This window comes from Perognathus longimembris, chromosome 6 (genome assembly GCF_023159225.1).
Source record: "Perognathus longimembris pacificus isolate PPM17 chromosome 6, ASM2315922v1, whole genome shotgun sequence".
Taxonomy (NCBI): Eukaryota; Metazoa; Chordata; class Mammalia; order Rodentia; family Heteromyidae; genus Perognathus; species Perognathus longimembris.
Genome location: NC_063166.1, coordinates 47866397 through 47879841, shown reverse-complemented (window position 1 = coordinate 47879841; position 13445 = coordinate 47866397). Strand labels below are relative to the sequence as shown.

The window sequence follows — 13445 nt, the reverse complement described above, 5'->3', positions numbered from 1 at the left end:
GCCCCTTGGCCAGGGAAGGTGAAATGGGCTCATCACAGTCTGCAGACTGTGGGTGTGTACAGCTCCAACCACCCATGCTAGCTGCACTGTAAATGCTAGTCCCTTAAAAGAATAGTGTGCCAAAATAAGGTTTCTTCCTAAAACAGCATTCCCAGTACAATGTTACTCACAGAAAAGCCCTGTGGACAAATGGATCTGGCACGGCCTGGTGCCCACAGAGTGGGCTCCTTCACCTTGGTCTCCAACAGAGCTAGGGTGATGTGAGGGCCAGGCGAGGTAATTCCTGACCCTGCTGAGGGACTGGCCTCTGACAACACAGGCTGTCCAGGTAGCACTTCTTGGGGCCTGCTGCTTGCTGCCCTCACTCAGCCTCCCGTCACTGCTTCAGGTTCAAGGTGTTTGCAGACTATGAAGCCTACATGGAGTGCCAGGCCCGGGTGGACCAGTTGTACCGGGTAAGGCTCATGGGCCCAGAGAGTAGCAGAGTGGGACTGACTGGGTCAGATTCTTCACTTCTCATACTGGAAACAAGCCCTTGGCTGAGGCCTGAAGGGTTGGGTTTTTGTCACCAGAGGGTCACACCTGCTTCTAGGTCAGCTGCTATCATTTCCTGTTTGGAGGAAATGGGAGGCCTAGAAACTGAGTCACCCATCAGGACCCTGGGGAGAAGCCTCGGCTGACCTCTAGACTGACCCCATCAGGAAGGCCTTTTCCAGTGCTAGCTGCAGCCCGGGGGCAGCTGGAAGATCTGGAGGAGCTGTGGAAGCTCTGGGTCAAAGGGGGCCACTTTGAGGGCATTGAATCTACCTGAGACAAGGGACCTTCCTCCTTGTCTTCTTCCTCCTTAAATCTAGTGTGGCATTTCTGATCCTCTGACTACAATTCCTCTTTTCCTGTCAGGCTTCCCCTGGGGGCCCAGAGCTCGTGTGGGAACATTCCTCAAGTTGTGGGAACTTAGGCTCTCCTGGGAGACCTCAGCCTTGCCAAAGGTGCCACAGATTAATCAGCCTCTTTCCCCCTGCAGAACCCCACCGAGTGGACCAAGAAGGTCATCAGGAACATTGCCTGCTCGGGCAAGTTCTCTAGTGACAGGACCATCACGGAGTATGCCCGTGACATCTGGGGCGTGGAGCCCTCTGACCTGCAGATCCCACCCCCCAACCTCCCCAAGGACTAGGCACCCCATGTAGCAGGACCAGTAGGCATCTGGTTGACTGCACTTCAGTTTCCAAACACCCTGCCAGCTGCTGGTGGGCCCCACTTTTCTTCAATGCTGTCCTCCTTGTTTCCTACAAAGGAAATAATGGAGCTTACAGCATCTGTGGTCTTGGACCGCCCCAGATGTGAACGGGGATAGAGCCAGCCACCACTCCATGAAATCGTACGCATCTTGCCATGAGCTTAGGTCTTTAGTTTTGAGCACCTGGATTCCCAGGTCTGGTCAGGTGGTCATGGTGACACCTGGGGATCTGTGTTTGGTAGCATGTGGACCACTAGCCATAGGGCCTCCTTGCCCCAGCTCTGCCTCCTGGCCCTGTTGGGAGAGTTGGACCCTTCAGGCTTCATCCCCGCAGCTGCCTGTCTTCTGTCCTGTCTGGGATTCTGCTCCTGGTGACCGGGTCAAGGACCCAGGTGGGCCCAGCCCTTTGTAGCCACCCAGGAGACATGTAGGTGCTTGGGACCATTAGGGAAGCACCCGGGTCCCACACTCAGAGGCCTTAGTATGACAGAGCTGGCTGATAAAGGGTTAGTTTGATTCTGCTTTTTCAAAGGAAAAAAGTAGCTGAAATCTTCTCTTGTTTTAGCAAGTCTAACTTGTACTTCCATAGTCAATTTTGTATGTGGAGGTGTTCCTGGCAAGATTACTGCCTGTCCTGCCCTAGTGTGGATCTGAGCCCTCCAGAAACCTCCTGTCTGTGTCCAGAAGTTCCATCAATGCAACAGCCTTGTGTGGAGATTTGGGCCACTGAGCCCAAGGAGCCATTTCTGCTCATAGAGCAGCCTAGTGAAGGCAAGCCTGAGCCCATCTCAGCTACCCCTTTCCCTCTCTGGGGTACCAGTCAGGGTAGAAACGGCCTCAGTGCTGCCTGTCACCATAGAGAGAATTGGAGAAATCATATGGATCTATCCTTCTATAGGCTTCTACACCACCTTGCAGGCTGGCCTGTCTGTGGGATGAGGCTCTTCCCTCACCCCAGGCCTGCAGTGTCTGCCAGGTAGTTCTGCCCAAGACAGTTCACCAGAACCACTGTGGGATTCTTTGGGGTGGGGACAAGGTCTGGGGCTGGCCATCTGCCCTGTGGCGTGGTCTTGTGCATGAGGCTGTACTCCCTGAAGCCACTGTGTGTGACTGCCACCCTGCCACTTGCTATTACTGCCTCATGAGAAACTGATTAAACTTTTATGTCCGTGGTCAGCTGATGTGGTGTCTGTTTTACTTGCTGCCTTTTCAGCTCTGAGGTTTCTTTCTATGGGTACAGGAGGAAGGGGCCCATAGTCTGGAGTTGGCCTCACGGATGGACCTCATATTTCCCTCTGTAAGCAAGGCCTGGGCTGAGTTATGGCCCATCATCCTGGAATTGCAGACAGAAGCTTCGCTCTCATCTCCACGGAATGTGGGACTTGGAGCCATCATGCCTGGAATCCCACTCTCAAAAGTCAAGTCCAGCCACACGCGAATATTTTCCTCTGGGGACAGAGAAAGCACTGCATTTCTAGTGTGAACTGCACCTCTTTCTACTTACTACCTCTGCCACCACCACCACCACCATTTTTATTTTTTATTTTGGGGGGCTCAGGACCAAATTGTTCCTGCTGAACTGTATATACATCTAGAGTCCAAAAATCAAGAGGGAGGGCCCGGGATGTAGCTCAGTAGCACAGCACCAGCACTACCCCCTCAGCCCTGCAAAAAGTACTGCAGGATGGTATGTGTATTGAGCGGGGGGGGGGGGGGGGGCGGCATAGACCTCCTGCTTATAAGCCACACAGCTTGATGCTATATTCCCCCCACCCCAAGAAAGGGCACAGGGCATCTGATCCCCATATCCTAAGGCTCCTGGGACACATTCATTCACACAGTTGACAGCATAGTGCTTACCTTCAGAGCATGTTTCCACAACTTCCCTACATACATCCTCAAGGCCTAGTTCTGACCACACTCATCTTGCAGCCAAAGGCTCTGAGACCCCACTGGGTAGGGAGCTTGCCCCAAATTATCTGGTAGACAACAGAAGAGCATTGCCAGCTCTGAGCTCCCTTCTTGTAATTTGTCTTGAGTCAGCCTGTTAAGACACTTGTGAACAGCACTAACGGCTTGTATGTTAAATCTCTGCATTTGGCTTCATTGCCTCACTCCCACCAAAGGATCTGAGGTAGTCTGCAGGACAGAAAGAGAAGAGGACAAAAGAACAAGGCTGGCTTGGGTAGAACTGGGGAATGCCACCTCATTTATATGCTGGAAGCCATGGTATGTGACAGCAGGAGGGTCCCAGCCTGACTAGACCACATATAGGAACTGGCACAGACCAGAATAACACATGGAGGCTCAGGGGGGTACAGGGTGTTCCAGACTTCATGGTTTCCCCAAGTTAGGGCAATACGTACACTTAAGCTGTGGAAAATGGACAAAAGTCTACCTGCAAGACCTGAATATGCTGCCCTGAATCAGAAAGAGCCCTAGCATATGGAAACACAGGGGCAGAAAATTAGCACTGGGGTTGTGGGTGGGTGCCTGGGTAAGCATCACATCAAGAGGTAACACCAACTCTTGCTTCACAGAGAAAAACTACGAAACAGACCACCACCACAATTTTATTCTTAAATAAATGCTCAGTCTACGGCCAGGTTAGACAGATAGGTAGACAGAACAAGAAGGAGTGCAGATCTGGGCACCTTCCCAGTGGGTAAACAGGCACCCAGAAGAGGCAGAAACAGCCGAGGAAGGCAAGCAGGTACATGGGCCAAAGGGACGTTGGAATCAGTACACTAGATTCTGCATGTGCCAGGAAGGCAGAAAGAACAGTCTTCCCACATGCTTGGCGGTGTCGCCAGAAATCCCAGAGTTGTCCTGAGATCCCGTGCTCCCTCCCAGGCTCCTGTGCTCTGCTCAGGAAGTATAGGATCAACAAGGTGACGCCACTGCTGTCATAAAATCTTCCCACCGAGAACTCAGGTGGAGTGGAAGCCAGAGGAGGAAGGGGCCCGGCCCACCACAGATCCAGGCTCCAGCCACCTGTACCACATTGCAACACCGATGTGCAGGACTTCCATCCCTGCCTGCTGCATCTCAGTCCTCTCTCCAAGTGTGCTGGACTCTGGGCTCCTGTGGGCACCTCAGGAGCCCTAGGGTGCCGGGCTGCTGACCAGAGGAAAGGGGGAGGAGGGCAGGTCTTCAAGTCTTCATGCTCCCTTCACAGGCCAGCCTCAATGCTGGCGTTCAGGTTCCAACTTCCCCAGGAATTCCCTAGGTCAGAGGAAGACAACCATGAGCTAAGTCTCAAGTCAGACCAAACCATTATCCGCAAAAGTGATGTCTAATGGGGTAGAGGACACCCGAGGACGCAGACTGGAACCCCAGGAGAACAGGACAGACTCCCTGCAGGATCCAGGGGGCACCAGAGGGGTCAAATCCCAACATGGAATGAGAAGGAGTTTGGAGATGGGGAGAACGATGAAAGCAGTGATACTGATCAAGATGTATTGTACTCAAACTGACATAATGAATTTGAACCCCTTTGTACAACTAAAGATAAACTTTATATCGAGGCCTAAAATTTCTGCCATACATCTTTTATAATGGGGGGAAATGACAATCCCAGAGCATACCTCTATTGTTTCAACTGCATGTCCTGTCTCAGCAACCCACACCCCAATGGCGAAGAATGTCCACCTTTGCCCGGGTGGCCCATGCCTGACCTAGCTACTCAGGAGGCTGAGACCTGAGGACTGAGGTTTGAAGCCAACCCAGGCAGGAAAATCCACTTAAAAAAAAAAAAAAGCTGGAAGTAGAGCTGTGGCTCGAGTGGTAGAGCAGAAAAGCTCAGGGATAGCACCCAGGCCCTGAGTTCAAGCCTCAGAACCAGCATGAAAAGAAAAAGTCAACCTTCTCAGGAGTGGGGAGTAGCTGGGTCTACGCTTCTGTCAGCTGCCCTCAGCTGTTTTTCTGATCTGTGAATTTTATATGACCAGCTAAGTATATTATAAGTATCAAAAGGCCTTTGGCATTTAAAGGTTTCCCCACTCCTGCAGTTTAAAGAAATGCAGCTTTGCCTTGAGAGCTCTTGAAGCAGCCCGAGTCTGCAGTAGGATTCCACGTGGGCTACACTATTCCCTGGGTGACAACTCAAGCAACCAATTCTGGATGCCTGCTGGAAGATATTCACTTAAGCTGCTTCTCAAAACCAGCATGCACAAGATAGCAAACATGACCAGCACTGTGACCTGCCATAGCAGTCTCTGCAACCCAATGCCACTGTCCTAGCGCTGCACAACAGCCTCGGCAGGTGCCTCCTTTACTCCAAGCACAGGGGGGGTTATATTTGCTCAGGAACACACACTGGTAGTGCCGCAGGGGCCTATGTCAACTGACCAGGAGGGAAGTGAGTCAGGACAGGTCAGGACAGAAGCCTGGGGATAGGAGTAGATTAGAGGGACTGGTGAAATACCGCCCCTTGTCACCACTGCCAAATCCTTACCCTTAGGTGCTTGGCACCCAGGTCCCAGTGGGTGCCCTTGGTTCTCTGACCTGTACCCTGTGTTCTGCTCAAGATCCTGGCTGGTGTGGGCAGCAAGAAAAGCAGTGTTGCTTCAAGAAGCAGCTGAGGGCCAATGTTCTTCAAAAGCCAAAGGCCAGAGCCTCCGGTGCAGAGGCAGCAGCCCAGGAGCGAGGGGGGGGGGTGGGGGGCTTGAGGGCCATTCTGCAAAGGTGGGGCATCTGAGTATCCCTATCCTCATGGAGTCTGTGAGTGGGGAGTGCACGCACACAGTGGCCAGCTGTTCCCTGTGTGCACCGGTGTTGGCGTGTTTGAACTGCGCAGAGTAAGGAGACCAACCACCCTGAGCGTGAAACAGTCCAGGCAGAGACAAACTGTCTCAAACTCCTCATGTGAAACGACGTCACATGACCATGCCGAGCCCCTGAAATGCTCAAGCATACCTGTTCTGAGTCACTGCTGCCCAGAGAAGAAGAGAAGGGCTCACCTCAGTATCCGCGGAAGCTCAGGGCTCTTGTAGATGTACTTGTGTCTGTAGCCAAGGTCTGAGTGGAAGGGGATAAACTGAACTTTAAAGTCTCGGAAGCTTCGAGAAGGCGCAGCAATATGGTAGAGCTGGAGAGAGGAAGAGATGGGTCAGAACCCGAAGGGTTAAGGTCTGAGGGAGAGTCCCCTGAAGTTTCCCCTTCAATTAAGACTCAGTGACTGCTTCCCACCAAGAACAGACCCAGCTCCGTGGGCCCTGCTTGCTGCACTGGTCACAGCCAGGGGCCCCTCAGTGAGCCCGCCATACTAGACCTTCTCTGTCCTCATTCCTCCCATACCTCCCTTCTTCAGGACAGCAGCTCCCTGATGACAGGACGCTGCAGTGGCCAGGAAGAGCCCTGGAATGCAGTGTGTGCATCAGGCTTTGCTATGGGCTCCCCAGTCAGGGCCAATCAGCAAGCTGGCTCACGCTCTGCTCTCCATGGGTGGCTGTAGGTTTGTGGGACCGAGCTGACCCTGCTGGGCAGCACCATGTCCTCTTACCTGGCTTCACTATCTGTGCACCACATGGAGCCTGGCCATGTGGAGCCTGGCCATGTGGAGCCCTGGGGCAAAGTGGCCTGTGCAGCAAGGAGACCCACCATGCTGAGACTCTCGGGGCCTCAGCACTCTCTACTCTTTTCCACAAACCCACTCTGCTTCCTGACAGCAAAGTCAGCCAAGGACACTCAGCTCAGCAAAAGCAAACGCTGCGGCCCCAGCAAGACACATTTGTTTTATCAGTTTAATCCCAAAGGCAAGTAAGTTTCCATATCACCTTCTATCACCCTGGACCCTACACTTAAGCTGAGGGGCTCTTAATCCTCAGTCCGTAACTGCAGAGCTCCCCACACTGGCCTGGGCTCTGGTAACATATACATTAGAAGGACCCATCTGCTCATTTTCCCTCATTCCTCCTGTGCATGCTGTCAGTCCCACCTCGGTATCAGACCTCGCACCCAGCCCCAGCCCAGGCAGCCTAGAGGTCCCACAGGAAGGATGAAGAGGTCTCCGAGGCCACACCATGGTGAGGCACGCAGGGCCCCCTCCCCCCCAGGCCAGGCCACTCACCTTCCTGCCGAGCTGGAAGGGCACCACGGGGTCGTCCTCAGCATGCAAGATGAGCAGGGGGCAGGAGATGTGCTTCACACTGGGAGGAGGAGGGGGCTAGATGGGGGCCCTGGAGATGGCGGGCACCTTGGGCCCCGCACCCAGGCAGGGTACATTTCACCTGCCTGCTTAACAGCCCACAATCTGATGGGCTTCTTTTCACTTCAGCACTAAGATAATTTTTTAATTCTTTTCTTTACATCTATTCCAGCTATGTCACAGGTATCAATCAAATCCAGATTCATTCCCCCAGATCTTGGCCCTGCATATTTTCTGAAAATTGAGAATAATTATTTTGGCCAGTAGATATATATTCTTTAAAAGTTACAAAACAGTACTTATAAACTGGATAATATATGTGGGCTAAAAATCTGATTGCGACTGAATGTTACTAAGAATGTGTTGGTAAAAAGAGCCACAGAGGGGCTGGGAATATATATGGCCTAGTGGCAAGAGTGCTTGCCTCATATACATGAAGCCCTGGGTTCGATCCCCCAGCACCACATATATAGAAAATGGCCAGAAGTGGTGCTGTGGCTCAAGTGGCAGAGTGCTAGCCTTGAGCAAAAAGAAACCAGGGACAGTGCTCAGGCCCTGAGTCCAAGCCCAGGACTGGCAAAAACAAACAAAACACACACACACACACACACAACAACAACAAAAAAAGGGTCACAGAGCTGCACACCTATAATCCCAACATTCAGGAGGCTGAGGCATGAGGAGTTTTAGCTCAAGGCCAGCCTGAATTACATTTCACGACCCTGCCTCAAAAACCAAAGTATGAAGATGAGCACAGTGGCTGAGTGCTGGCCTAGCATACTTGGTGTTCTAGGTTCCATCTCCAGCACTGCTTTAAAAAACAGCAGCAAACAGCAGTGGCTCACGCCTATAATCCTACTCAGGAGGCTGAAAGGGATTCATGATTTGAAGCCAGCCCAGGCAGGAAAGTCTGTAAGACTCCTCCCCCCCCCACCCCCGCCAGACTCTAATCTCCAACTAACCACCAGAGCACTGGAAGTGGCACTGTGGCTCAAAGTGGTAGAGCTGAGCAAAAGAGCTCAGAGACAGTGCCCAGGTCCCAAGTTCAAGCCCCATGACCAACTAAAAAACAAAAAAGTAAACCTTCTGTACCTTTACGATAAAACTTAAAAATTTTTTAAAGTGTGTCAAGCGTACACCATGTGGTTACTGTATATGATTTTGGTACACTGGATATTGTATATATACTTACCTGAACTAGGGAAGGGTAAGAAAAATGAGGGAGGGTATAACAAATATGACAAGAAATGTACTCACTACCTTATTATGTAACTGTACCCCCTCTGTACATGACCTTGTCAATTTAAAAAAAATAATTAAAATAAAGGTTAAAAAAGTGTGCCAATACCCTAATTTCTTTGGTACCTATGATATTTATGGCCACTTAGGCCACTCTCAATGTTTACAAATAAATTAAAACAGTAATTTCAGTAGCTCCAGAACCTTTCAGAAAGCTACACAGATGATTTTTTTTTTTAACTAACCACACATGGGTAAGAATGTGTGTTATTTTAAGCTGGGTGCCAGTGGCTCGTGCCTGTAATCCCAGCGAACTCAGAGGGTGTTAAGACTGGACAGGGCCTGAGCTTGTACGTGGCTGAGTCTCTATCATGATCCCCAACAGGGCTGTGTACTCTGAGGGTGGTGCTGGCCCACATTGGCACCTGGAGCAGGACTAGGGGAAGGCTTATCAGCCACAGGTGTGTAAGCTCCTGCTAGTGGCACACTTCACACGCTTGCTTCCTGGAAGAGCATTTCTGATGTGGGAAGCAGGAAGTGCTCAGCCGACACTGCCCACAGAGCTCCAGGAGGTCCTGTCTGTGCCAGAGGCTGGGCCCGATTACCAAGGATATGAGGATGGGTGTGGTACTGCAGCCACTTACAGTCAACAGGGTGGTGGGAGGTTGGGACTGAACAAAGATGGCTTCCTGGAGAACAATATTCACTGCTGTTAAGAGGGAATCCAATTTATTCAGGTAATTTTTCCTTATATACTAAAATAGTTACATTAATAAAGCAGGGGGGTGCTTATACTGTTGGCTCAGATTTTAATTCCTTACATTTTTGTAGAATCAAAACACATGGTAGTAGGGAAAAATACTCCATTTTTAAACATTCCACTTCAAAGTATACACATTGTTAGTTATTATCTGAATATTTAGGTAAGGCTTTTTGAAAAAATTTATATCCATAAAATAAAAAATCACAAAGACAACACCAATGGAAAGTGGTTTAAAAAGTGAAAGTGGTTTAAAGAGAGTACTAAATAGAATGTTTAATCTCTGGTTTACCTAATAAAAATATTTTCAATAATAAGTTCTGTATATCTCTTTTTACAACTCAACATACATAAATTGAATGGCTTAAAGCAAAGTCAATTTTTAAAAAAGTAACAGTAATTACTGCTTAAATAACAGGAGCTCAGCTTTAATTAGGTGATTTTTAAAAACCAACCACAATTGTATGGACAAGAGTGGCTCATGCCTGTAACCCTAGCTACTCAAGAGCTGAGATCTAAGGATCATGGTTCAAAGCCAGCCTAGGTAGGAATGTCCATGAAATTCAACTCCAATAATCCACCAAAAAGTCAGAAGTAGAGTTGTGGCTCAAGTGGTAGAGCACTAGCCTTGAGCAAAATGCTCAGGGACAGTGCCCAGGCCTTGAGTTTAAGTCACAGGACTGGCACACATGTGCACGCACACACAGCCTTAATTCTGTAGTCTTTAAAATTCTTCATTTATTTCTATTGTAGATCTCTTACAGAACAGCCCAAGTCTTCTGAATCCTATCACATGTGCCTACACAGGCTCATCCTGGGGCTGCTTAGTGCTTTTCTGAATTGAAAAATTACTCACCCCACTGCAATACTCACTTTTCATCATTTGCAAATTTAATTCCACTGCTTGTAATGGGATCAAGAAAAAACCAGTCAAATCCAGGGAAATATCGATATATCTAAAGATAAGACATAAGCCATTTTTATGAATAGCTATGTAGAAAATTAACATATCAAGAGTTCAGGCAGTTTAGGAATTTACAAGAGTCTTATTTACCTCATTTCTAAGGGAGTAAAGCATCATGATGTGCACTGAGGGGGCACCTCCCAACCTATTCCTGGCTTTGAAACTGGGAAGACATATCCCAAGGTCCCACAAGCAAGCTATGGCAAGGATTGCCCTGCAGATGGCGCTCTCGTGCCCCAGAACAGCCACCAGAACCCAGCTCAGACACCAGACTTCATACAGACACAGGGTAAGGAAAATGGGGGTCCACAGTTGGTTTCCTCAAATGATTTCAGAGAAAAGCAGCATCCTTCCCCCTCCTCCCCGCTAAGAAAATAAAGAGATCCTCTGGTGTTAGCAGAGCCGCTTGAGATCAGAACAGATAGGCTGACATGGAGGCCCAGACCACAATAGGCAGTTAGAGAAGAGGAACAGCTTTAAAGGAAGGTCCAAGGTTTCAGACACCCTGGCAAAGGAGAGGTGGGGACCCACCCACCCTGCAATCCTCAGTGGGAATCAGAGATTCAACCTGATACATGACTAGGAAGTCAGACTCCCCACGGCCCAGGTCCCAAGCACTGTCCAGGACCCAGAGAGTAGGGGTCACCCACCAGCATTTCCTCTAATGACCAGGAATAAGCTCTACAACAGGCAGTGAGACCACCGTACCAAGCAGGCAATAAGGCTGTGTAGCCAAGATCCCCAAACAATCCAGCTCTGAGCCTGCCCTCCTATCTGGCTGGGAAGCTCTGTGGGCAGGTCACTCCTGGAACTAGGATTCATTTTTAATAAAATCTGTATTCATTAGAATACCTATACTTTTTCTTTTTTCGTGTAGGCCGTGAGGCTTGAACTCAAGGCCTGGGCACTGTCCCTGAGCTTTTTTGCTCAAGGCTAGTAATCTACCAGTTGATCCACAGCTCTACTTCTGGCTTTTTTGGTAGTTAATCAGAGGCAAAAGTCTCATGGGCTTTCCAGCCCAGACTGGCTTTGAACTGCGATCCTTAGATCTCAGTCTCCTGAGTAGCTAGGATTACAGGCATGAGCCACCGGTGCCCAGCATACTTTTTTTCTTTCTTTTTGCCAGTCCTGGGGGCTTGAACTCAGGGTCTGAGCACTGTCCCTGGCTTCTTTTGCTCAAGGCTAGCACTCTACCACTTGAGCCAAAGTGCCACTTCCGGGTATTTTTTATATATGTGGTGCTAAGGAATCGAACCCAGGGCTTCATGTATATGAGGTGAGCACTTTAACCACTAGGCCATATTCCCAGCACCCCCCCCCCAGCATACTTTTAAAATTATTATTGTTTACTTACACCTAATTTCATATTTTAATAGTATTTAACAATTATTTTAAATAAAGTCATGTACTTGCCACTGAAAATGGATGGCTCTTTGCTTCTTCTCGAATATTAGTGAATGGTGATTCCAATATAAGGGCATCTGGAGGTGTCTCTATAGCAATTAAAAAAACAAAACAAAACTCACATGGGACAGTAAGCCCAGGGTTTGGTTATTCCACCCAAGAACCTACCCCTGCAGGCCTCCCACTCTTCAGTCCATCCCACAATGGGGCCCCAGATGGTTTCTGGGAATCCTGTGGGGAGAGCAGGCTAGGGTCAGCCCAGGGCATACCCAAGATCCCCACCCTTAATGGCCAGCTCAGGCCATCACTGTGCTATTCATCCACCAGCGCCTGCTCAGCAAGAACGTGCCACAGGGCCTGGCATGTCACCCATCATGGGAGTGCCCTGCAGGGCAGCATTCCCCTTACCTCGCTCACACAGACGCCGTACCAGATTTGTCGCCACTCTGGGGGAAAGGAAAAAAATATTTTTTCAGGTAAATTATGACCAAAATCATTTTAGATTAGACTGTTCTGATCCTGGAAAATGTCCGGAGAAGTTGTGAGAGCCATGAAGCTAACAGGGCAAGCCATCAGCTCATATCGCCCATGTGGCGATGATAGCCACTTTCTGACCCTGAGGTATGCTGTATGTATGTCCATCCCCAGCTGTCAACGAGGACGCTACTGAGACAGAAAGCTAAGGCACCTGGACACCCTGTCAGCTAGAGTATACCTGTACCCCTTCTGGGTGCAGAATGTTTGTTGCTCACCAGGTGCAGGGACCTCTTGTGACCCCAGTTTGACACCTAGTAGGTCCTGCACAGACCGCCATGGGGATGATGGCCTCCCTCCACAGGGCCTCTCCTGCGGGACACTGTTCTCTCTCCCTATGAGGGCAGGTGGCCCTGGCCTAGGACGGCCAAGGAATGCCAGCCTTCAGGGTGCCATCCAAGTGAGGAGCAAGAGACAAGAAGGCCACAGCCACTGTGCCTGAAGGGAAGGACAACGGGAAGAAGGGCAGCTGCTGGGGTCTGGCGTTCCTTTTAGAAACACTCTGGACCTTGCATCAGCAGAAGCATCCAGGCTGCCAACAAATGGAACATTAAGACACTTCCTGTTTTGGCAGATGCAGGAAATGAACCACAAACAACTCTTCCCCACTCCAGAGCAGCAAGCTGCTTACAACCTACGCTGCAAGCTTAAACTGGGCTGATGACTTGTATACACATTCCACAGACAGCTGACACAGGGCACAGGTGCACCCCAGAATGGAAACACTCTAGAACAAGAACACCTCAGAACACGAACACTTTGAAGATCCCCGCACCTCCACTATCCCTGTCAAGTTACTTGTTGGGATGAGGAATTGCCCCCACCCAGGTCAGGGGACCTGCACAGCTGGGACTGATGGAGCTTCAGATTTCACACCTACTTCCAGTAAGGCCACCTCCTGTGGGGAGCTCTTACCCAGTACCCAGGGAATGGCCCCAAATATACACGGGGTTGTCACCACTTCTAGCTTTGATCCAGTCAAAAACGTGGAGTGCATCGTATGTCATGCCCCGCTCGGAAGGTGTTCCCACTGAGTCACCCCAACCTGCAAGGGAACAGCAGGAGGCAGAAGTGAAGGGCAGTTCAGGAAAGCAGGGTGGCAGCATCAGAGGCTGCCTGAGCATGTGCAGTCCCGTCCATGCTGTTGGCAGTAGGC

General features: G+C 50.0%; 2 protein-coding genes across 2 annotated transcripts in view; one reads left to right on the top strand and one right to left on the bottom strand.

The window, feature by feature from the left end:
- The window catches only part of Pygb (glycogen phosphorylase B), a 47025-nt gene extending 44609 nt beyond the window's left edge, over nucleotides 1-2416 (top strand). Inside the window, exons 19-20 of the mRNA XM_048348682.1 lie at nucleotides 389-455; nucleotides 1025-2416. Of these exons, the coding sequence (XP_048204639.1) occupies nucleotides 389-455; nucleotides 1025-1177 (220 nt within the window). The 3' untranslated portion in view covers nucleotides 1178-2416. The remainder of the gene's footprint in view (nucleotides 1-388; nucleotides 456-1024) is intronic.
- Nucleotides 2417-3797: 1381 nt separating this feature from the next.
- Nucleotides 3798-13445, bottom strand: part of Abhd12 (abhydrolase domain containing 12, lysophospholipase) — an 82176-nt gene continuing 72528 nt past the window's right edge. The window contains exons 7-13 of the mRNA XM_048348683.1: nucleotides 13205-13334; nucleotides 12164-12201; nucleotides 11765-11844; nucleotides 10261-10343; nucleotides 7311-7389; nucleotides 6202-6329; nucleotides 3798-4465 (exon numbers count right to left, since the gene is read on the bottom strand). Coding sequence (XP_048204640.1) covers nucleotides 4426-4465; nucleotides 6202-6329; nucleotides 7311-7389; nucleotides 10261-10343; nucleotides 11765-11844; nucleotides 12164-12201; nucleotides 13205-13334 — 578 coding nt within the window. The 3' untranslated portion in view covers nucleotides 3798-4425. The remainder of the gene's footprint in view (nucleotides 4466-6201; nucleotides 6330-7310; nucleotides 7390-10260; nucleotides 10344-11764; nucleotides 11845-12163; nucleotides 12202-13204; nucleotides 13335-13445) is intronic.